This window comes from Microchirus variegatus (genome assembly GCF_963457635.1).
Source record: "Microchirus variegatus genome assembly, chromosome: 3".
NCBI lineage: Eukaryota > Metazoa > Chordata > Actinopteri > Pleuronectiformes > Soleidae > Microchirus > Microchirus variegatus.
In genome coordinates this window covers 23,731,392-23,756,158 of record NC_139804.1, presented here as the reverse complement: position 1 = coordinate 23,756,158, position 24,767 = coordinate 23,731,392, and the positions used below count along the sequence as shown (strand labels likewise).

Here is a 24,767-nt window from a genome sequence, read left to right as displayed (position 1 = left end):
AGGTGAAATATTGACAGTGTTTCTTTTTTTTAATTGTTTTTTTTAAAAACAATTTTTCTGGTTTATTTAGACAAAGTAAAAGGTTCTGTGCAGTGCACAAATATATTATATGGCAACTGAGAAGCAAAGCCATCATAAACACCTTTCAACCAGTTCTCACTTTACACAGCTCGGTGTCTTTTGTCTTTCACTTTAGAGTTGTCCTTGAAACGGCAAGTCTTAGGTTCTCTGAGTAACACCACCACTACCCTGCTCTGAAAGCACTGCTGTGTTATCAGGGAAAAGGGGCAGCAACCCCTGCAATTGCTGTGGATCTTGGTCTTTATTCTTCTGTTGTGCACCGTGACTGGCATCTATGGCCAGGGAGGCTTCCAAAGGTGAGCAGGGCAGATTCTCTCCCCACATGGGCTTTGATTCCCACCGATCTGGCATGACACTGTCATCCTTGGTGCTCTCACGCCCACTGCTGTCATTGGAAAGACGGGACAGAAGGCCCGGCCTATCAAATATTTATCTGTTTGCTGTGTGGCGTGCAGATTCTCTGGACTGGTAAAATGCATTATGTTTGGATCAGTGCAGGAGCAGCAACAGATAACTGGACCCTCTGGACTGTCGTGTTTTTAGTGAGAGACATATTGAATGTACATGTTGACAGGGGGTGTTTTTTATTTATTTTTTGTGTAGTTTCTGAAAATGATGCATAATATATGCAAATAATATTAAGATTAAGATGAAAATTGTATCTTGTCTCAAGCATATTGCTGTGACTGACTCCTTTCCCTCCCCCAGAACTCAAAATATGCAAGTGGAAATAAATAAATAAATAAAAATAAATGGCACAGGCATACTTGACAGTCATCATGGTGCCAAATGGAATACATTGCCGGGCATCTCTCCGAAGGGTTGAAGGTGTAATAACATCTTACTGCATCTCACTTCAAAGCTGTCCCTGCTAAGCTTCAGCCTCTCATCCTATAGCCTCCCGTGTGCTCTGTGTACAGAGTGTTGGCGTCCCCTGTGACATCTGCGTAAGTTGAGAAACTCCTTACACAAGCCTTTCATGTAATTTGTGAGAAAGAAGTGAGAGAAACAAACAGAAAATGATTGTCTGCCTGTACAGGTTTGATGCCACAAGGATTTTTTGTTTTGCTCTCATATAGTAAAATCTGAGAGAAAAAGCCAGGAAAATTATATACAGAGAATGACAGCATTAGAGATTTATATACAGTCCGCTAAGTGCCAAGCTGGATTATCAGCATTGAGACAGAGCTTTTTGTCTAAAGCTGTACAATGGGTGCCAATCCATTTGTAAAATTAGAGTCCAAACCACTGCCACTCAAGTGGAAATCCCAATTCAAATGCCTTGAATATAATCATATGTAAAGTGCTTACAACAACAAGTTGCTTTCGTCGGAAATGTCTTGCTTGGTTTTGCATCAGTTGAGTGTCAGATTCTATAGTTTCCGGCTCACTTCATCCCAACTGGCTGTGGAACTGTAGAATACACTGAAAACACTGCCTCATTAAATAATGCATATTCTATTACACTTTGTGTCGCGTTCGAGCTTGGTTTGCCAAAACAAAATTGACACCGCCTTTATGAGCCACTGTTTCTGTTACAGTTTTACAGAGCGTTGCAAATAATTTCCCAGGAAATTTCATTTACCCTTCAAATACCAGATCAAATTCTATAAATGTACAGGTGGAGCAGACGTAAAAACAGAAATAGAGTACGAGGTGTTTCGAGGGATAAAACCAATTGTAAAGTAATATTCTAAGTGCTAATGTGGCTCTAAAATAAATGATTTGTATGCTGTAAAATGTTGACCTTATTGATCAAGTTCTGCATTGTTTAAGGCAGAGTAAGAGGATACCAGTGTCTTTTGGTCACTAATATTATTTAGCTTTACATCTGATTATGGGGTCTGATTTGACTTAACCCAAAAAAAAAAGGGAGTGGTTCCCATGATATAATCATACAAAATGTGCACAGTGCCTTGAGTTGAATTTTTACACAAAGTTTGAGTGTCAAATCACTATTCAGTCTCTAATCCACGCTCGAGTAAGTAAACAGCGTCAGTGATTAAATAATAAATCCAATCTCACATAAATCACAAACAGTGCTGAAGTAAACAAAATAAATGAACGCACTTTCAGCTCCACAGTACCCAAAAATGAGCAGCAGACAGCAACATGAAACACATTTTCTAAATTTGTCCCTCGATGGTCAGCTCGATTGCCGGTACGTCTACGTAATGAGTAGCTCCAGTGATACTTACAACAGCAATGAGCGAAAAATACAAAAAAAAAAGATGCTCAGCCAGTATATAATGTTCACATTTCATTGAAGATGTACCCCAAAGTGTCTGGTTGTGGTGTTAGTAGGAGAAACTCGATTTGGGACAATAACATTATGGAGAATATGGGCTCCCCGTCAACAGAAGAGCTGAGAGAAAACTTCTGTCACACTAAGTCAAAGTTTATATTGACACAGATCAAACAGACCCTGAAGGCAAAGAAAATACGTGAAAAGAAAAGGGCGCTCGTACCTTAGTTAGAGTCCTCTAAGACGTCACAGTCTGAAATTAGCTGCTAGAAAAGACTTTACAGTCAAATATGTACACTGATGTTCTTTTATCGCACGGTACCAAAGTAAAATAATGACTCAGTGATTTCAAATGAGATCTTGGCCTCTTTATCTATACTTGTTGTGGCCTAGATACAGCTGCAGAGAGAAAAAAAACAGCCAATCTTTTCGACGTTTGAGACTTCTGTGAGCACATGGGGAAAGTTTTCGTCCACCTGCACGGGAGGGGAATTTCAACAAGCCAAGTTCAACACACAGCTTTTGAAAGAAAGGTGGTGTGAGAGAAGTTATTGTTTTAATTAGAACCATTTGCACATTCGCGTTTGTGCTTTGGACCACAGGAGAGAGAGAGGTAGGGCATGCAGGACGCATTTTGTTCGGAGCGCTCCAGCACTCGGTACCACGATCTCAGTTCTTCACAAGGCAAACGCTTCTTTTGCCAGAGAATTGATTGTCACACAAAGCCTTGTATTCCTGCCCTCCAATGTGATACCCCATCCCACTGTCAAAACCACATCCTGAATGTACAGATTCCAGGCTCATGTTCCCCCTCTGTGTTGTTGGCAAATAACTTCTCGGTGGCACAAATCTGACCATGGGTTTAAAAAAGAGGTGGCTGATGAGTTAAGCATGAAAAATATAAGGCTTCTGATTTACTTTTTTTGGGGGGGGGGGGGGGACATTGAGAAGTCTCAATGAGTTACATGACGTGTTAAAGCCAGTCCTGGCCTCTGCAGGTATCTGAAGAAAACACAGTAACACAGTTACTTTAGGAGTCCCTGGGAGCTCATTGTTTCACAGTTTTACAATCCTCCTTCTTGTTGCACCCCCGCCCCCCACCCCCCCATTCGAACACCCTTCCTCCCTCTTGGTCAGACGTGGGTCTGCATACGCTTCTGCAGTGGCCGTGTGAGGTCAGAGTTTTGCGATGAGGACTGGGAATAATGGGAGGAAGAGGAAGCTGACGCCTTGCTGTCTTTGTCAAACTGCACGTAGCCATCGGGCTTGCTATAGCTGCTGACGCTGCTGTCACACTGTGTGTCGATGAAGGAGCTGGAATCACTGAGGGAGCCGCGCTGGAACTCCCGCTCACAGAGCTCGATGGAGCTGCTGCCCATGCCCAGCACAAAGCGCTGGCTGTAGTCATATAGGCGGTTGGGACCTGCTCCCAGAGTGGAATAGATGTTGGTGAAGGACATGCCTGTCGGTACTCTCTGCTTGCCCAGAGTCGCTGTGTTGGTGGGATTCCTCACCTCGGTGGACTGGTTCCCCACCATGGTCGGCGTGTGGTGCTCCTTGAAAGTATTAACACTGTAGTAGCCATTTGTAGGATCCTGTTCAAAACACAAGAAAGAAAAAATTCTGTTATGAATATTTTTTAATACCGGGGTTTGTATTCTTGTAGCTATGAGGAATAGCAAGGTACAAGAGAATCTCTTTTTAATGTTTCTACTCAGAGCTCACCAGAGCCAAGGTCAAACTAGCAGTAATTATGATTCAAATAGCTGAATAAATAAGGAATCAGACTGTTGATAGAGAGAAAGAGGAAAAAAAAAGTTCTAGGATTTAGTCAGCCCCCACACTGACCTTAAAGTCATGTTTCTTGATAATTAAGTGGGCCTCGATGATTCATAGTCTGGCATCCTACATGTCACTGCAAAGTTTACTCACATTCCAGCTTTAATTGGACCTCAACCGATTGTAATACTTGTTCTAATTTCATGTATGCACTGAAATGGCTGCTGAGGCCACAACTTTGCTCGGGTGCAGGCACTGTCTTGTTGCTAAGGGTCCAGTTAGGGCATGCGTATGTGTTTGCGTGTCTGTGTTTTTTCCCCCCCATTTCCTCTTGAGAATGAGTATGAATGTCAAGCACAGCAAGCATGGTGGCAAATCCAAAAAGAAGAAATCTTATAATGAGGAAATGAGAGCAGGAACCTGAGTGGATCCTCGTTATGCTTGTCATTATCATACAACGGGCAGGAAGATTGTTTGCAATCTGGCCTTCATGTGTTTCCTCTCCCTCTCTGCTCTTGCCTCAAGCGTGCTGTCATTAACTAGGATCAAAACATTCTGCCTGAGGGAAGCAGAGGTGCCGGTCAGCAGGCAAACAGAACCGAAGCGCACTCCTGGGAGTGAATGCCAACATCCGTTTGGACAAGAGGACAAATGGGACACAGTTTGCTTCTGCGGCTCTTACTGTTGAAGCTCCACCATGCAGCGGTCCGAGTCTGAACTCACATTACCGAAGCAACCTTGCACACGGTATAATCTTTGAATTATAAATGAAAAATACAGTACAGCATGTGGAAATTCATCCACGGTATTGCCGACAAGAATGCAGGTCAGAGGTAGAATAAACACCTACTGAGATAATCCTCTGTGCTTGATTTAATGGTGCATTTACATGAAAAGCACAAAGCGATAGTAAAGGCTCTTGCTGTGTATTTAAATAACTTGAGCAAATACTTCCATAAAAATATGTGGGGCAATTGTTGCCGGGAGGCTGTGTTAATGTATTATGTTGCCATGTTAGAATTTCTTTCGTATACACAATAGTATAACGCAAACATTTTGAAAATGCGTGTAAAGATAATTTTACGTTTTTATTTTAAATAATTTATTTATTTCTGTTTTCCTGGTTCCTTCAGTGGTGTTACGACAACGTTCATAATGAACACGAAGAAGCGGAGCTGGCCCAACTTTACAACACATTACACCACGAGGTTGTTAAAGAGGCCTTCCTACAGGAACGTCTACAACCTGGCAAATCACACATGGATCATTTATTGCAGGAGTTACAAGCGGTAAAATGCTTTCATGTGAGAAGTGAAAGCAATGTGCCTCGTCTGCACAGGCTGATCCATTCATTGCGATGTAAATGGATGGATGGCCATAAACGGCACTTTTATTACATTCATTGAACACTTGCTTGGCTGAATAAGACACATTTTGTTGAATGTAACCACAATGACTTTTTAGTCTTTTTTTTATAGGCACAGAACCAAACTGCACAAGCTCCATAAGAGAAATATCGCCGTCATAGTATGTACCGAACAAAGTGAACAAACTATAGAGCAGATGTCATTAATCATACAATGGTGGCGTACCTGAGGTCACACTTCATGTGTCTAAATATTTCAATCTTATCTGCCACCAGATGTGTTGGAAGAATTTACTGTTAGAGTTCCCACCCCGTGCACATCAATGGAGTAATGTGGAGTTGATAGACTTAATCTGCATTGTTAAAGTGTAGTGCTGCTGCTGAGAGCTCATACAGTTAAGGTCCCAGCACATGTTCAGTCCTATATTTCATAATAATCTATGTAATCCACATATCTACAGTACATGGTATAAGTAACTAACTGAAGTAACTTACATAACAGCTTAAGGGCCGACCAGCCTGTGGTTTTTTTTTTTGAACCACTGTTGATGAGAGACTAATTAATAAAATCAGACCTCTATCAGGAGTAATTTTGCCTGTGGACTTTTCCTTAGATAACCATGTGTAGCAGGAGAGGGATTAATGTTTTTTTCTTCTTCTGCTATTTCAGTTCTATTTCAGACATAAAGATCTCCCTCTTCCAAAAAGCTCCGCTTCTCTCTCTCTCTCTCTCTCTCTCTCTCTCTCTCTCTCTGTCTCCCAAATAACCATTTACACTTACACTTCTCCCACATTCACGCCTTCATGCAGTCATTTCATGATTCATACCTTAATGTGTTGATACTCCTTCTCTTCCTCTTGTAATACCTCCAGCTGCTTCAGAACAGATTCCTGCTGGAACTCCTCGCGTTCGACCTGTATAGAAATCAAGCAAAGTGTAATTAGGGTCTTGTCTTATATTAGGCCAATGTTTGTTAAAATTAGAGCAGGCAGCGGACACTTGCAATATCCACAACTGTATCTTGTGTATTTTTCTCAAGAGTTATATTTGCACGATAGCAAAACACCCATTTCCTTGCCATCTAGTATCATCTGCATTAAGTGTTTCTGAAAGAAAATGTATTCCAATGCCTCAAACTCCCAATAAGCCCAGCCCTGCAGCGAACTGCATGACATCGAAAACACTGGTACACTTCCAAAGAGGAAATGGTTTTTCATGTGTCTACAAGGCATTGAGTTACAGAAGCACACCCACTGTAGGATTACCCAGTATACATCCGGATCTCCATAGTTACAATATGCTGTGGACTGTTCTGGCAGCACAATGATAAATATAGCCCCTGTGCTTTGACTGCAGACATGTATACAATCTACATGTTTCTCTGTCCTCTCATTACTCATGAAGTAATGTATTCCACAGGAAAGAAAACCCAAAGCAAATAATACAGTGCATTCATTATCATACTGTCAGCTTAAGAGGGGAAAAGCAAAAATATATATCAAACTAGGATTACCACCACCTCACAGTTTGCCTCCACCAACCAGTGAAGGTGCAGCATGAATTACAACGGCTGCCAAGATTTGTAAACTATAAGATGTGGTCTTTGAAGGAACACAACAAAAGCTATTTATATTTTGACATAATTAGCACATGCTTGTTTTGGCCAAAATACGATTTGTGGGATTGTAGTAACCATAACCTTCGAATACTAAACTCTATTCAATTTGTAAACAGGTGAAAGACCGCGCCAAGGTTTTAAGAACATCTTTTCAAGATATTTAATCACACTTGACAAAGGTGTCATGAACGGTCGTACATAAATACACAATACATTTTACAGACAAACAACGTGAAAACATGGCCCTCCTGCCACAGCCGTTGTCAGCACAGCGAAAATAAAAACATTTGTATTTGTCAGGAAATCAAAAAAATAGAAAGAAGTATACTGTGACACTCACACTCACCATCAGTTGTTTCATGGAGGTGTGTTCTTCATTTTCTCGTGCTGCGTTGTGATCTTTGTGCACAATCTCGACGCGGATGTCATTTTTCGCCGACACGACTCCTTTCAGATCTGGCAGAAAACGGATGACATATATATCTCAATAAGTTGGATAAACACCATTCTGAATTTTTTGACATTATCATTTCCCCCATTGCAGTCTGCAGACGCCCGCTTTCCCCAAAAAACTATACAAAGCATTATTAATCATTTTCCCCACTGTCAAGATCTCTTTCTGCATACATATGCAGACTTCCGTGAGGGCCAGTTCTGTTTGGGACAATGCGGATGATACTGTCATATAACAAAGTCTTACTTTCTGTCTTAATTTTGCTTGCAAGTTCTCTCTGGTGAGCACAGATGGAGACGGGCAGTGAGGGCATAACCAGGTGCGCTTCTTCTGTAGTATACAGACAATAGACATGCTGAGGGGACCAGTAGCACAGATTGGTTCTTGGAAAGAGACAATGGACTGTCTCTCACCAGTCACTTGGTACATAGGCGAATGGGTGAACATGATGCAGGTAGTAAATATCCTCAAAATTGTATGCAGCCAGACTGGGATTGCATGAAATGAACCCTTATCACAATCTCTACCACAAAAAGATGCCCAGTTCAACGAGAGGGATTTAATATTGAATTAAGTTTGACATTATGCTCCATCAATTCTTCTTGTGACAGATAGGAGCAGCTGTTATTGTTTTGTGATTATTTAGAGACGTTCCATATATAAATTGGAATATCCACAGTTGACTTTGATGGACATGTTTTTGTGTGTTTGAGGACCATACAACAGCACTTTGGTATACATGCTTCACGAGACATGAAAGGGAGGAGGGAACTTACTTCTCTGGGAGCGGGTGCAACAGAAAGCGCCGACGGTGCCCATGAGAACAATAAGGGCCACAAAGGCTCCCACAGCAATGCCAATGATCACTGCCACCGGGAGAGACTCTGCAGGAGGGAACAACGAGGAGACAGTTTCTATACAGTGACATACCATAACCATCAGTAATTCAATTCAGTTTCATTCGGAAATTAAGAGAAGTGGGTCGACCAAGAAGCAAACAAACAAACAATGAATAAACGAGTAATCCACATTTACATCTAAAATTTGTGAAACACAGAAAACCACCAACGCAACAAGGATAAACAAATCTAACAAGAGACGTCACATTAAAATAAGTGTACTCAAGGACAGGGGAAGGCTAAGTGCAAATGGATTCATTTAAGCCGTAGTGAGCAACCTTTAAATGTAAACAAATCTCTGTTATGTAAGTGTGACAAATGAGTTCACACACTGATGATTAAGTCTATCACCTCCGCATGACTCTACCTGTGTTTCTTATCACAGCAGTGTTTTTTATTTTTTCGTGTCTCAGGCGACATTCCCGTGCTGCATACAGAGTGTTGCACATTACGTCAACACTGACTGAAGGAAGGCAGACGCATAAAAGCTACACTAGTAAAGTAGGATGGAAGCGAATGGTTGACGAATGGGAATATGGACCCAGAAAGCTCTGCAGTCTCATTTGAAGTGTGTGTGTGTGTGTGTGATGTTCGGGGGGGGGGATCTGATGTCATTGCCCACTTGGCTAAAAATGCCAAGAAGCACCCACAAATAGTTTCCTCCTAATACCTCTTGTCCTGACTCATGCAGAAAGCCTCTCTCTCGCTGTGCGTGTAGTTCAATTTTTCTTTTTTTGCATAAAAGCTGACCTGGTCAGGAACAGTATTTCTCAAGGAGACCAAAAAACCTAATCCTAATGAGGCAGAACTTCATTTCTGAAGAACCGGTTAAGTGGCGGATTGTGGTCAGGGTTCGACATTAACTGGTTATGGATTAGGTCAGGATGATCAGTGCGGTATGTGTGTGTTTCTTTTATAAAAGCTGCATCATCTGTTTCAGTGAACTGACCTTTTCTTGAACTGTTACTGTCCACCACTCTGATGGCTTGTGCAGTAAAAGCAAACTTAGTCCAGTTTCTTTCTAAAGTCTATTTGTTGCAGTACATTATGCACAATGGCGTGGTCACTTTTTTTTTCTTTCACACCACAAACACCCACAAGTCTTATTGTCTGTCCATCTTTTCTGTCTTTTCCAGTCATGGAAGATATAATCCATTTAATCTCATTAGGTTAATTTGACATTAACCCTCAGCTTCAAGTCGGTACAGTAAATATAAACATGCATAATTGCCAGAGGAAAAGAAAATACCCTGAACTATATGTCCATGTAACAACTCGAAATTCAATTTAATGAAAACTAATTAACAAAGCTTTTGCTGTCAGTGCCAGATAAACATTTTCCGACTAATATCATCTCATTACCCTACTGTCTAATAATTTTTAATATACACTCATTTTGACAAATAGAAAGCATTTCACTAAGGGCTTTTATTTTCATTGAGTTGAGTGAAAGAGAGTGTGCATTTGTTTAAACATAATCATCATGTTTGTGTGTTTCGGCAATAAATATTGCAGTGCATTCACAACCAAAAGGAGATTAAACCTGCAGGCACACATCTATATGCGGCTCCAACACTGAAAGTGCTCATTAAAGTATGCTTTAATGAGGACCTGAGTTACCAGCCCACATTTATGACCTTCTCGCATTTTAGACAAATGCAAAACAACTGAGTGCTCTGCCTACACCATTAAAGCCTATTTAATGTCTTCATTGATCAATGTCACGTTCACAAAAGCAGGTTATAATTTATCATTTTCAATAAGTAAATAGAAAACAGCCTTCCCTGAAAATGGAAGGATAAAGTCAAGGATGTCATTTTTGAACCTTAATACTTCACTTTTACATAAAATAGACTGTGAGCACAATAAAGCAGTGAACAAAAACTGGTCAGTGATCATCCCAAATGTATTTTTTCCGATATTCAAAGGAGCTGTTTTATCAAAGTAAGAATGTAATCTTTGACTCATCAAAGGTTAAATACGCTTTTTGCAAAGGTGTTGCTTATGTTACTGTATCGTGATATGATTCATAGACTCAAATCATACTGCACTTACTTACATACTGTACACAGAAGCACATTCACTTACCAATACACAGATTCAAGTGTACAGAGTGTACACGTAAGTGCAAGCACCACAGCTCTTTCACACACATCTACCGTCTATCGCAATCTACAAAACCACCGTCATGTGATTTGAAGAAGAGAACCTGTCGAACCTTGGCTCCCACCTTGTTCCTTAAGGCGTATGATCTCGGTGTCAGAGCCAAAGCTGTTCCACGCGGTGCAGTTGTAGATGGTCTGGAAGTCAGCCGGCACGATGTTACTCATGGTCAGCGTTGAGATTACGCCTTCTTCTGTGGTGACTGTTTCTACGGTGTAGCGGCCGGACGTTCCAGACTCCAGCACGGTTTCCTTCCATGACCACGCCTGATGAGGCACAACAGACAAAGTAGTAGATGTACTGAGTAATGCTTTTGGCCACCAGTGACACGAAGGCAAAATGCTGGGGAAGATGTGGTTGAGTAGCTGTGAAGGGCAGTTTTAAGACAGGCTTTGTCCGTTTACATGTCAATTTGTGTGACAAACATTTCTCAGAATGAAATACATGAAAAATGACTGGGTTGAATTTGATTAAATTTGAGCAAAAGCAACCCCTCCCCCCAAAGGAAAAACAAAACAAAAACAAAGCCTACTGACTTTGATGGAGCCTCAAATTTTCCCTTTAGTGCAAATTAATCTCATGATAAGCATCATTAATTTTCTTATTCATGTTCTTATTCAGCTTACAGTAAAGCACTGCGGTGTCTCAGTGAAGCTGCTCGCAGGGCAGTAGATTCTCAGCCTTATGGGGTAAAATAGATTCAATAAGCATTAAATATGCATATGAAGTTATAAAAGGTGCTTTTTGTAAACATAAAAAGGTGCAATAACAGCTCTTTTCATAGGCTACAGCTTTGTGGCTAAAATCTGTTTCTCATCACCTCATCAGACACACTCTCATTGCAAAAAGACCGTTTGCACGGTGAAAATTAGTCAGAAATAATTGGTTATACTGTATCGATTGTTCATTTGCTTCTAAATTCTTCTACAATGCATGCGTTTAAATTTATATCAAGTGAATACACACTTTTATATTTCTCTTTTATAAATATGAACTGAGAAAATAATACATTAAACAAGTGTGATCTAGCATGATGTCGTCAAGTGAAGTGATGTTGACACCTGCTATACATTTGCATGTGCCAGATTTATATATAGCATGTGCTACAGTATGATTAGCAAATAAATGCCACTCAGTGTCTGCATTTGTTTAAGGCTTCTTATTAAACAGGTATTTTATGACGATAAGAAGGATCGAGTTCTTCCAATTTTAAAGCATAGTTGAGCAAAGTCGTTCAACTGAAGATTAAAGGGTACTTAGAGTTTAAGACATTTTGCCTTGATCCGAGTCTTTTTTTAATATATACACTTAATGTGTTGTGGAACTTGATTCTGAGACTAGAAGTTGATTTTTACGGCTATGTAAATTAATTTGACACAATCACCTGTTATGGAGAATGGTTTCACAATTCTCCATTAAATACTATGAGACCAGGATAAACAGTCTGGCCTCCATGGGCACACCTCTCAAATAAAGCTGATATTAATGATGTTGCTAATTAATTCTGGACATCAACATAATAAAAGCACATTAGATGACAAAGTATGGCAATTAACCACATGCAGGTGTGCACCTGCACACACACACACACACACACACACACACATATATGGACACACACAAATAAGTAATAAGCTCAAAGTGAGTTCAGAGACTGGGTTGTTTATAAAAGGTCCATAAATTGTAATGGGATCAGCGCTAAGTGTTGTTAAATGAGAACCTAAGAGTTCATATACTGTCATTTTATAGTGACCTATTTATATGAAAACAAACAATGGACCCTAATGCTACAGAATTTCTCCGCCTTTTATTTGCTGTCCGTGTGAAACAAACACATCAGGAGGGTTTATTCGTAGTATATACAGTATATAATATTTCAGACGGGCAAAGGAATGATCTTGTATTACACAAGATAAAGATGAGATCAGATAAAAAATAGTAGTGTACTCACAATACGATCTGGTGGTGGTGTACTGCGAATGAAACATTTGATTTGTCCTTTCTCTCCATGCAAAGCTTGCTGAGTCTGTGTGCTGGAGATGGTCGGTGGTCCTGAAAGACAAAAGTAATCCAAAAAAAAGTTTGAAGATGAGTCATAGAGATTGAAACATGATGATTAAATTCACGTTTTAGTTTCAGGTCATATGACAATTCTGTTCAATTGAGCTCTTGTGGTACATTATGTTGTAATCGCTCCCCTGTTCCACGCAGTAACACCTGAAGTGTTCGGTAATTCAGGTCTCTAGGGGAAAATTGTATTGCGGTGCAGTGTGACCATGCCTCATCCCTTGGTACAATCTCGTCAAGGACACACCAGGACTGAACGAAGGGCACGAGTGGGGGCTTGAACCTCATTCTGGGTAAAGAAATTGTTGATTTATGGCTGGTTTGATTTCTCCCACTGAGATAAATGTGGCTGGGAAGAGCTGCAGCAGTTCTTTGGAGTGTAATCAGGACTACACAGACGGAAAGAGAAAAATGCCATTGTGGGAAGATAATACCTTTGTCGTAGTTTTTCACCTCAATCAATTTGCTTGCAGCAGGTTTGACCCCTCAACCAGAATGTCAGAAAATAACTGAAACGGCCTCAGTTTCGGTGACCAAAGAAAAATGCACAAACCAAGACACAGCAGTATGTTATCCTGTATGATTTATGCTTTTCTTATTGATCTGTTAAATACAACCAAATATTTTACAGTGAATACTGTCTGAAATGGCCTTTGAGCCAGCACGTGTTAAACCTTGGTCAGGCTACAAGATCTCATCTGACAAGGGCAGCTCAGCTTAAACGACTGGTCTGCCCGCCATCTGGTCTGGGGGCTGTTCACACCAGGTGACGGCACTAATATAAAGACACATGACCCAGTTCTGTCTTTGGAGTGAATTTTCCTTTTGATTCTAAAGAGCTCACTGCTGTAAAGCATGGCCCGATATGCATTTCTGTAAAATTATGGAAACTGTGCAGAACCTGTTCAATACGCGCCAGTTTGTTTCAGAGTGTTCTTTGTGTGTATTCTTGGTTTGTTTGAGTGGTATACTGTGTGAGAGGAGGTGGAAGTATGGCTTGAGAGCAGTAAAATGTGCAAATAATACTATTGCACGTGCCCAGATATTAACATCGCTTGCGCAATATAGGTCCTTTTGCGCGCGGCAGTTCGGACAGGTGCGGGTGAGAAACAACTAAGCTGCGCGATCACATGCACGCTCGCAAGTGAAGTGCTAAATCTCGAGAAGTTAAAATCTACTTGCACCAGTCAACCAGACTTTTGACAGTTTGGGGGTGGAGACCAAGCAGGGCACCGGCCCTCTTATGATTGGTCACTTTCAGTGTGGTCACACCCACAAAAAACGTATTATTAGATTGACAGCTATCACTATAAGACGTCCGGAGCAGAGAGGAACGTTAGCCCGAAGCAGAGAATTTGTTCATAATGGCTCGGACTCCAAATAAACAACTACACAGACGAGAACTAATGAGTAGGAGCTTGTTATATATGCGCATGCAGTAATATTATTTGCTCGTGATAACGTTTGACTGCTCTCACAACTTTTGACACAAATCTGATGCCATATGGAAGCATGGTTTTTTTAACAGATACATTTCGCATTTCTACCGATATCTCTTGCATTTCTATGGTGGCCCTGAAAAGTCAACCGAAAAACAAAAGCCACAACAGATGTCAGCTTTAAAAACCAAACAATATGGCAACCCGTATTGTAACAATTTTGAACCAGAGTCGACGCTTGTCAACTTTAAAATCATTTGACAGACAGAAATGTGAGGTATGAAGGAAAACGTTTGCAGCCCTTGTAATCTTTTTACTGCTCCTGCGGTCGTATTTGCTGTGAAGTGTCTTCCTCAGCTCGACTGAGGTGATATCTACATACGTCCCAGAATGCCAGCAGAACATCTGAAAACACAGGCAGTTACGAAGCACATGTTTGGCCTATCAAGGATTTAATTTGCTGCAAATACTGGCTTAATGGGCTCATTTAAAATTCATTTCGGGTAATAAGTCTACTACGGTCGGGGACTGTGGTTGATTCAGTCAATGTAGAGGTAACATATGGATTTGTTTTTCCTGTCACCAATCTAACAGCTGAAGAATCGATACATGGTCACTCAACTAAGAGTTTTCTTTGATTGGCTTTATACACCCTTTGTACATAGTGACATAATCTCTCGTCGATCCACTGTCACCCACCTGCATTCCTATACAAGCTAAGCTAAAAGCTAGGATTCATGCAGAACACAAGCAGATCTTAATATTCAAGCATTTTGAAAAGCAGTTTAAATCAAACATTAAGGTTAAGAATGTAGGTTTGAGGTTGTGGCAAGTGAGGCAGTTTCTTGATTAGTAAAACAACACCCTTTCCTGCCAACTTCCCTCACACGCCTGCTCTCTGCCATTTCTCTGACGATACATAATTGCAGTTTATTACCTGTCTCTTATTAAAATGAATTAGCATTTTAATGAGAGATTGCCAGATGGCGTCTTGGTATGCTACAAGAGGATGCTGGAAAGCCGCTGCTGCAGAATGAATGGAGCAGCCAATTTAAGAGAGAATTTAATGAAATTCTTTCCTCCAGTTTTGCTGATTTGCCAACATGGAATAACATTGTGAATACAGCATGTACAGAGGGGTCACTGCTTTGGTTCGTAACAGGACTTTTGCATGCATGATGTGCATGTATTACCTTGTAATTACGAGATGAAATGACGTTTATGATATGAGCTCAACATAACAACACGACCGCTCACTTGCAGGCTGTAAAAGGCCAGTGACACTGGCTGGGGAGGACCTATGTTATGAATCAGAGCTGCAAATGAGGAATATAATTAAATCGCTTTATCTCAGTGGCACGGCCTGGGTTGAAAGTGCGTGTATTTGTGTATATAAGTACATGTGGGTAGAGGAGGTGGGTGGCATTACAACATCAATGTTAGCAGCAGGGGAGGTAATCAGAATCTTGGGTGCAATGTTTAGCTCATTTATTTGAGTAGGTGTCAACTCTGCAGTGGACATTGCAGTCTGATTACACAATATAAGTGTGGGTGTCAAAAGGCCAGGACTTACAATTCCATTCTAAACTGAAGCATATGCTTTGAACGAAAGTTTGACGTTTCCTGGCCATCTCGAACCTGCTCTCTTGATTTATAAGTTTTGACTGTGCCATAAAAAGGAGCTGAAAACAGCTGCAGGGCACGGAAGAAAAATGTCTTGTATTGTCATTTTTGGCCAAATTCTTTCTCTGAGAGAAATCCATGGAGCAGAGACACCTGTCTTAAGTTGTGAATGTGTTGACAAGTTAAACAAAAAAAAGAAATACAATTAAAGGTAAAGAGGACCATTTGTGTTTCGATATACTATATCACCACAAAGCCATTTAAACATCTAAACTAAATAATGCAATGCTATGTAATAGTAATACAGACAGAGAGAAGGTACATGATTTGCATGAAAGTTTAGTTTTCAGAGTCATGATGTGATCAAAAGAGAAAAGAGCCATCTGAAACAATATGGTTAATGGTGCTCTTTCTTGTCAGTACACTGCTGCTCTACGTACATACAGCATGCGTTAGTGCAAGACTGGACGAGAATGATTGCATCTTATGTTAGGGTAATGTACCGGCTATTTTATTTCAGACACTATATCACATTAGCAGTGATGGTGTCTGAGTGGATGAGGAGGTGTTATCATGAATAATTTTTATCCTCATCCCTAACTGGCCAATGGAGGAAGCCATTACATTTAACATTCATACAAACACACACGCACTTTACTACCCTGAAAACTTTACCTCATCTGCCTGCTTTGGCTCAGTCCAATCTTTACAACAGGGACCAGACTGTATTTTCTCATCTTTTTTTGTGTGTCAGACGTGTTTTTGCTTATGTTCTACTGTAGAATGCATTGACAGTAACAGCACAGGACAGAAACACTGTTTTTTTTTACACACACACACAGCTTCATCCTAAGTTGCAACTTCTGACAGAAAACATGTTTTTTTTTTTTTTCCAAGTTCAACGTGTTCAGAATGACAATGAGACACGACTTGATGTTCTCAAAGTTCAGCAGCCTTATTCGGGACGCTGAAACAATACACTATTAAATCACAGACTGCCAATGAAAATATACCTTTGTGTGAAAGTTATTAATATAATGCTAAAGTCCACTGTTCGCTGAGCAGACACCTTCTCATCTTAATGTCTGAGCTGCGAGTTTCTATGGTTAGTTAACTTCATGAGGATCCAAGTTGGCATTTATCCAAATGATTATTATTGATGTAAAACGATATGTGATGTGCTTGTTATGTTTTTCTAGACTCCCTTTCCATCTCACTGAATGTGCTTAAGAAACATTTTCCACCAACATCCCGCCCCGTGGTCAAGAACTGTAAAAGATAACTTGGAGCTGTTGATCTCAAAGCACATACGCGCTCTAAATGAATTATTCTGGTAGAAAATGTTGCTGCACAACGAGCTATTTAAAAAAAATAGTGAGGGAATACATTAAGCACATTTAAAAGAAAAATAAAACACTTGATGAATTATGTCTGAGCAGAGCAGAGTCAGTTAATGTGACAGGTACTCATGACAGGAAAAGTGAGTTCAAAGTCTTCCAGAAAGTCTAACAGATCATATCTTGCTATACTTACATTTAATTGGTCAGATGAATTTTGCTGCATCTTAAATGTAGTTTCCCCCTCATTAATTTGCACTTTCCTTTCTTATACAATGTCATTACTAGTATAAAGAAGACTGGAATGCTAATTAGCTACGTACATAAAAGCTGCCTCGAAAGAGAAACGGCAGAGAAGGAAGATCTATAACAAGCAGTGCTCTGTGGGATATTGGCGTTTTCCTCCATCCCTCCCTTTTTCTTATTGTGGAAATGGGTTTTCTCTCCTCAGGCTGCCTAAGGACTGTGTGTGTCATTATATATATATACACACATTGCTTTGCCCAAAGACATTATACACGTTCACAAATCGAGACTGGACAGACGGACTCACACATGTGGATATATTAATTAATATGTATTACATCTATTTACGGTCCATGTGCATATACAAGCTAAATCCTTTCAAGCATGTCGGATAAATCCTCTCAATTCCAACTTCTGCAGGACTGTGTAAAAAAAAAAGCCATGCATATATATTTGTATGGTATATAAATAATCACACGCATGGATTTGCACAGTCCCTCCCCCCCCCCATCACCTCCCCCTTTACATGAAGCCACTTGACAGATATGATGCAAATAAGATGCTGAGGAGCTTTGCATTCGGAAAATGTTTGACTAGGGGAAGCCACTATGTATCCATTAGTGATTTAAACACAAACTGTCTCCCCTGCTAGCTGTTTGATTATAATTAAATTACATTCTTCCCCAGGGAAGGTAGGAAGCCTCATGTCTGTGTGGTATACCACAGTGGGAGTCAGTGACACACAACGGCAGCGAGGAGAGAGACAGACAGAAGAATGACAAATTAAGAGCACATGTAATTTAAATGATGTGCATTAAGGAATTGTGAGATAACTGCAGGGAAAATAAACAGCAAAGAGACACTCAAATGTGCAGCAGACAGTGTAAAATCATGATTAATCTAAATATGCACAGCATTGCCGGAAATGTTACAGTATCATAGTCACGCCCTATTAAAGCTCGCTCTTCTGTTATGCTACATATTCACTGACATAATCATTTGAGTTCTGCTGACTGTTCGTGAAGTTTCGCCTTGAGGCTGGAAAAGAGCACTCACACTGATCTGTGGCACTGGTTTATAGGACAGTCTATGATCTTTGAGTCCTTGCCCACTCATGACACCACTTTACCCGCAGTATTTGCACTTTCACAAGTCCGACAATTTTCCCTGATCTGATTTTCCCTAAAAGACCAAGTTAGAAATGTCTCATAACCACTTGTGTGGTTTAAGGAAAAAATAAATAAAATACAATTTATTATAAGGGTAAAATAAAGACGATATTTGAATGTCAAAAATCAATTCAGGCACAGATGAAAAAATAAAAACATTGCAAATGACTAGAAGTCATCCAGGACTCGCATGAATTACTTCCGCAGAGAGAAAGTAAAGATGCTGGAGTTGTGCGGTGTTATAACCTTATTAAAACAATCCATCTTCATTCTCTCGTGGCATCTTTTTTTGAAAACAGCACCATCTCCATAGTTACATGAGCTGAAACAAGATGCGTGAAAATAAACTGGCACACTGGATATTATGCATTCTGCTTGCACATAAAGGCTGTGGGAAGGATGCCAGTGCAGGTTGATCTCCGCAGAATTGGAGACAACAGCATTAGTCATGATTATGCCGTAACTGAGTTCCTCACTGAGATGGAGGGGGAACCTGGTTTCCCATGCACCTCTGTTATTTAATGTCTGCATTTATTAAAAAAATAAATAAAACAATCTTTACACATGCTGTCCCTGGTCTTCAGGGACCCATGCATGCCCTGTATGTTTTAGACGTTTAGACACCAGCTTATCACCAAGCACTGCAAAATCCGGAAAATTACCCATTCATTTGAATCCAGGCAGGGGTCCACGAGGACATGGATTGAGACACACTGTGCTATATGGTCTATCTTCATCTCCAAAATCAGCATCAGTGTTGCTTACAGGCAAACTCTTCTGTCAAAATGTGTAACGACACCTTGTCAGCATTTTGAGTCTGTATTCTCTTGCCAGCATCTTAAAAATTCTCACTGCATTTTTATTGATTATTTTGTGTTTTTTTTTTTTTGTTTTTTTTTACTTTGGCCCATGTTTCTTTCACATGGACATGAGGGAAACTAATAGTCATGTAAATCCCACAGCTATAAACCTCTGCCACATCAAAGCATGCCCCCTGAATATCAAGCACTGATAATGAAGTAATTTGTTTGAGACTTGCCAGGTCTCCCACCAAGGCTGGTATTCATTACTCAGTCAGTGCCTCAGAGTAGGCAGCGTCTGTGTTACTCACGCAGAATATAATTAGCATAGGAGTACACATCACCTGTTTATTAAATGTGTGACCATACCCTGAAAAGAATAAGGTGACTGTTGATTAAACAGCTCTCATATTTATCAGCATAATGAATTTACATGCACGCATCATGTGCCACATCCTTGTGGTGTGTGTGTGTGTGTGTGTGCATGTGAAGGCTTGTCATTTGCTTGTCTGGTAAAGTTAACAATATCACTAAGAAACTGTTCTACTAAAAAAAAAAAAAAAAGATGACAGAACTAAATCATCAAATACAGTTGGAAATTTTATAGAAGGGAAAATGTTGTAAACCACAGAGGAAGCAGAATACTGACTCCTGAAGAAAACTGCTTTGTTCTTACCCCCCATTGACCCCAGACCTTAAGATTCAGTATGCACATGCATCAGACATCATCTTTGTGTGTGTGTGTGTGTGTGTGTGTCTGTTTGAAAGTCATATCAATAATACAGCTTACCATTGACGGTGAGAGAAACCTCCTTCTCTCCTGCTCCTACACGGGGAACCACAGCACGGCAAACATATTTCCCAGCATCCTCCTGTCTCACAGATTTCAATGTCAGGAGGTTCTCATTGCTAAGTACCTGTGGGGGGGGAAAAAAGGCAAAGATCATCAAATGAATTGACAGCAATGACACTTTTGCATTTAAAAGAGCAACAAGGCAGGGCTATGGGGGAAAAAATGAAGGCAGCACATGGACTATTTAATACCTTAAAGGGCACCTCTCCTCAATTATTAAAATCCAATTTAGGGTCTGAGCTCAGTGGAGTGAAGAGGTTGGATTCTTTCATGTTGACAAAACGAGAGGTGAAATGCGCCTGAATTTGCGGATCAAATTAAGGGATCTCTTGAGAGTGGGTCACCAAGAGACTGGGACTGCAAAAACTTTAATGGACATTTCATAACATACGGCCATGGCAGAAAATAACGACTAGAAACTACCCAGTGTACCTTAAATGTTGCAGACATAAACAATGTTGGGGCTGGAATCGTAATTGTAAGTCTCAACAAATAAGAGTTTTTTTTTTGTTTTTTTTCGTGATCTTTTACGAGATCTCTCAATCTTTTGAACGCTGTTGCAATTGATTGCTAATCATTGTACTCACCACACCAGATCCCCTCTTCATCCACACTATGGTAAGAGAGGGGTTGCCTGTCCAAGCGCAGTTGAAAACAGCATCAGATCCCAGGTCCACTTGCAAAGACTGAGGCTCCGCAGCCATCCGAGGACCAACTGTAAAAATTAAACGGTGTTAACGGCCTACAGTTCACATTATAATGAAGCATCAGTGTCAAAAATACGAACAATATCTCTAAATCAGCCACTCACAGTATACGTCAACATTGCGGCTGATGTTGGTGCTGCCAAGAGGGTTGGTAACCTCGCAAGAAACAGGTTCCGTAAAGAAGGAGTGGTCCACGATCACCTCATATGTGTCTCCAGAGACCTCCTTGATTATACTCCCTCCTTTGGCCCACCTGGTGTGAGGATTAGAACGCAGAGAATAGAGAGACAGGAAGAAATGTGGGGAAAAAATGAAGAAGAAGGGGAAAAAGCATTAAGACAGGTTTTCACACCTCCTTATGTCAATAGCATCCCTCTGTGTGAATAAATCATCATTCTGGGGCAGGTTTTTCTGTGCTGGCTTCAGCACATTTTTGTGGCAGCCTTCCATGCTGTGACAAGCTCCCCGGCGACTCACAGCAGACAGCACGTTCCTCATTATGACAGGCAAAGAGTGCGGCACAGGGTGCCAGCTAAGAAAAACAAATCACAGAATGACAAATGGTTTGCTCCTCCACCTTTGAAGATGTTGGTTGAGATGTACTGTATTGCGCACAACAGCTGATGTTAATAAATTGACACGGGATCACATAAGGAACATCTGTTTGTGTGTTTGTGAGTGACAGCTTCTGTGACGGGGATACAGACACTCTCTCCGAGCGCTTAGGCAGTATGTGTTTATGATGTCATGGGCAGCCGTGACTGGCTCTGTGTGATGTGGATGGCTCTGCTGTTTCAAAAGACAAGGCCCATTTATAAAAGTGAAGTAAAGGCAACCACGGACGCCTTGGGTCTCTTTGGGAAATGTGGACAGCGCTGTGGGATATCCGGTGCATCATGCATCTCAACATTGCCATCCTCTGCAGCAGAGTTGTCGCTGCATGCTGATGAGGCTAGTGAAAACAATGACAACGTCTCCATGTTATGTTCCTGCCAGTACTGGGAGCAGTTTTCACAGGAAAGGGGAAGCTCATTTGTTTCCAATGACTAAGCTGGCCCCATGCTTGACTTAAATGCTATCTTTTAAATGAGAACAGATTGCCTTGTTCAGTCATTAAGTGTAGCGGAATTCTAATTGAGATTTTTCGTGAGTTTTTGTTTTGTTGGTGAAAAACAACAAGAACCTTGCCACACAAGGACACAACACTTTTTTTTTTTGTCTTTCAGCTGCACCCTCCCCAGGGGTCGCCACAGTGGATGAGCCGCACTTTTGATTTGGCAGCGATTTCCCGACACAACCCGCTCGTGGCTGGGGTCAATTTGCAGTGCCCAATTAACAATGAGTAATGGGGATTGGGTACCTTGCTCAGGGGTATCCCAGCTCTTGACCTGGCGGGGACTTGAACCGGCAACCCTTTGGTCACAAGCCAAGTTCTCTTTACTCTTGGCTGACCGAGAAAAAAATAAATTTTGGCTACTTTTGTTTGCAAAAAAAAAGAACAAATAGATGACTTGGTGAAGTAATATAGCAACAACGCTGTACATATGTTGAAATATTTAAGATGCAGACTTGCATCAAAACACAAGCAAGTCAATAGTAATAATATCATTATGAATATCTCCGCCTCTGTTTGTATGAAGGCAACAATGATGATGATGGTATTAATTACACTGGTGACGGTTGTAGTGATCATAATAACGATGATTATGATGAAAAGGATGACAACAGTAATGATTATGATAATGATGATGATGCTGTGAACCTTCATTCACATTATAAAAGTAATAAGGGCTCCGAACTAACTAACTAACTAACTTTGGAACATCTCACAGACAAACTAATTGCCAAGACTAAAGAGCAGGGGTGTGAAACTCATTGTAAGTCAGGAGCCACATACAGAGCAGTGGTAAAATTGTAGCGTGTAAAATAATAGCATAATAACCTATAAATAACTCTTTCTCTTCGTTTTATATTTAATACATCTTTTCACAAAACATATTATGAAAAACCCGAAAATCACAGGTATCTGGAGCTAGAAATTCTAGTATTTCACATGATTAGAACATTATTCTATAATTCCTGAAACTAAAGTGGGAGTTAATAAAAAATGCAACCCCAGGGGCCAAATTAGGAATTACTGTATGTATAACAACATAATTGTAGTTGATTATCTTGAATGTAGTGTTAACTTTCCTACTCTGCTTCTGTCCTTATAAGGAGTTGTGTATTATTCCCACGGCAATTTACCATGGGTGCACCTGCGGCACAGATTCATGAGCACTACGGGTTAAAGAGGCTGCAGCATTCTTACAACAGCAGTTTACACAAATTCACCTTGCGGGCCGGATCGGACCTTCTGGTGGGTCGTTGAGACCACTGCTATAGAGGATTTTCTTTAAAATATGTTTTAATATGTTCTTAAAATATGGATTAAAAAAACATTTCTACCAACACTTGTCTCGTTCATACTGTCGTAGTTGTAACAGGATAGGGCACAGATGTTTGGGCAGCCGGTTGCTCCTGAGTGGAGGATTTCGCTGCCAGGTTTGGGAGCCACTGACAGTGTTAAGAGGGAGCAGAGACAGAATGCCATCGTCTGCAGGGAGCATGAATGCTCGGTTGGTGTGCTGGGTCTTGTCCAAAACTCATGTCTAAACATAGCTTGCTCAAGGTAACACAAACACCTGCACTGCCTTAAGGGAGGTCAAGGGCTGGTGCAAGCTCACTCAGTCGCTGAGTCAATTCACACTGTTGTATCCTGTTCAGTGATTTGAATCAGACAAAGGGCGACACTCCGGTATGCTTGATACTCCCGCACTCACTGTGTGCATGGTGCTTTTGTGGGTTCATGAGTGTGTGTGAACTAACACTGTTATAGTTAAACAAGTCGGCTTTGTTTTGTATTTGCAGAATGTGATTAAGGCAATAAAACAGTGACAATTAAATTAGACAAGTATCTGTGCCATCAGCAACAAGAGCCACAGTAAATCAGACCCCACAGTTATTATCAGCATGGTTAAGCACAGCACAGTGTGCTTCCATTCTCCCAAACACGCATAATGAAAGTGATGACTACTGAATTTTCAGGGAAAAATAAAACACATATGCAGGGTTTATGCAGCATTATCATGCTGTAACTTTAACATGAACATACATTAAAGAGCAATCCGCCGAGGTGTTACACACATACAGTATGCTAGGGCTGTCAACGTAAACACATCAATCGTTCGGATTAATTCAGACGAGCTTAACATGGTAAATTTATTAAACGCAAGTTTACTTATGGTGTGTGCTGACCTTTGACATGAGAGGTCATACCTGCAGTCAGTCAGATACTGTAGGGGAGACAGCGATAGTAGCTGAAGATGGAGAGATGTGAGGGATTGTTGGGCGGAGAGTGTCATTTTAAGAAGATGATGAGCTACATAACCATTGATAAATTAATTTTGTCTATTGGATTCAACCACAAAAGTCCCATTTTTTTGCAATACTCCCAATATTACCTTGACCTAAAAAAAACCCCAACAAAACAAATAATGAGAGGTTTGCCAATATTTTCAAGGGATCCTTGTTCAGGGCGATGCCGACTATTATGATGGTACATTTCAAGTCACTCCAAGATACTTTTTGTTTTTGAGAAGAAAGTCAGCTCACTGTCAAAGTGCATCAGGGCGAATGGATCATTTCCTGAATTTCAAAAATTAATTAAAATTATTCCTTAAGACGTTATGAACATGTAATTATATAACATCTATTATTACTCATGGGTCAATCCCAAAATGTTGAGGAAACATTTTTACTCTAATCATATACAGTATAGTGCTCCCTTATGTTTAAGCATCTACACTATTTTTGTTGTTTTACTGTGGAAAAACAGAATATCATTGTCTTTTCCCTTCACACACTGGGAAGGACTGTAA

The 24,767-nt window shown here is 40.5% G+C and overlaps 1 protein-coding gene across 1 annotated transcript in view; it reads right to left on the bottom strand.

The window, feature by feature from the left end:
* Nucleotides 1–3,459: 3,459 nt before the first annotated feature.
* Nucleotides 3,460–24,767, bottom strand: part of kirrel3b (kirre like nephrin family adhesion molecule 3b) — a gene marked incomplete at both ends in the record, with an annotated part of 146,478 nt that continues 125,170 nt past the window's right edge. The window contains 10 exons of the mRNA XM_083886793.1: nucleotides 3,460–3,921; nucleotides 6,300–6,386; nucleotides 7,431–7,546; nucleotides 7,791–7,874; nucleotides 8,321–8,428; nucleotides 10,662–10,872; nucleotides 12,558–12,658; nucleotides 20,078–20,204; nucleotides 20,728–20,855; nucleotides 20,952–21,100. Of these exons, the coding sequence (XP_083742919.1) occupies nucleotides 3,460–3,921; nucleotides 6,300–6,386; nucleotides 7,431–7,546; nucleotides 7,791–7,874; nucleotides 8,321–8,428; nucleotides 10,662–10,872; nucleotides 12,558–12,658; nucleotides 20,078–20,204; nucleotides 20,728–20,855; nucleotides 20,952–21,100 (1,573 nt within the window). The remainder of the gene's footprint in view (nucleotides 3,922–6,299; nucleotides 6,387–7,430; nucleotides 7,547–7,790; nucleotides 7,875–8,320; nucleotides 8,429–10,661; nucleotides 10,873–12,557; nucleotides 12,659–20,077; nucleotides 20,205–20,727; nucleotides 20,856–20,951; nucleotides 21,101–24,767) is intronic.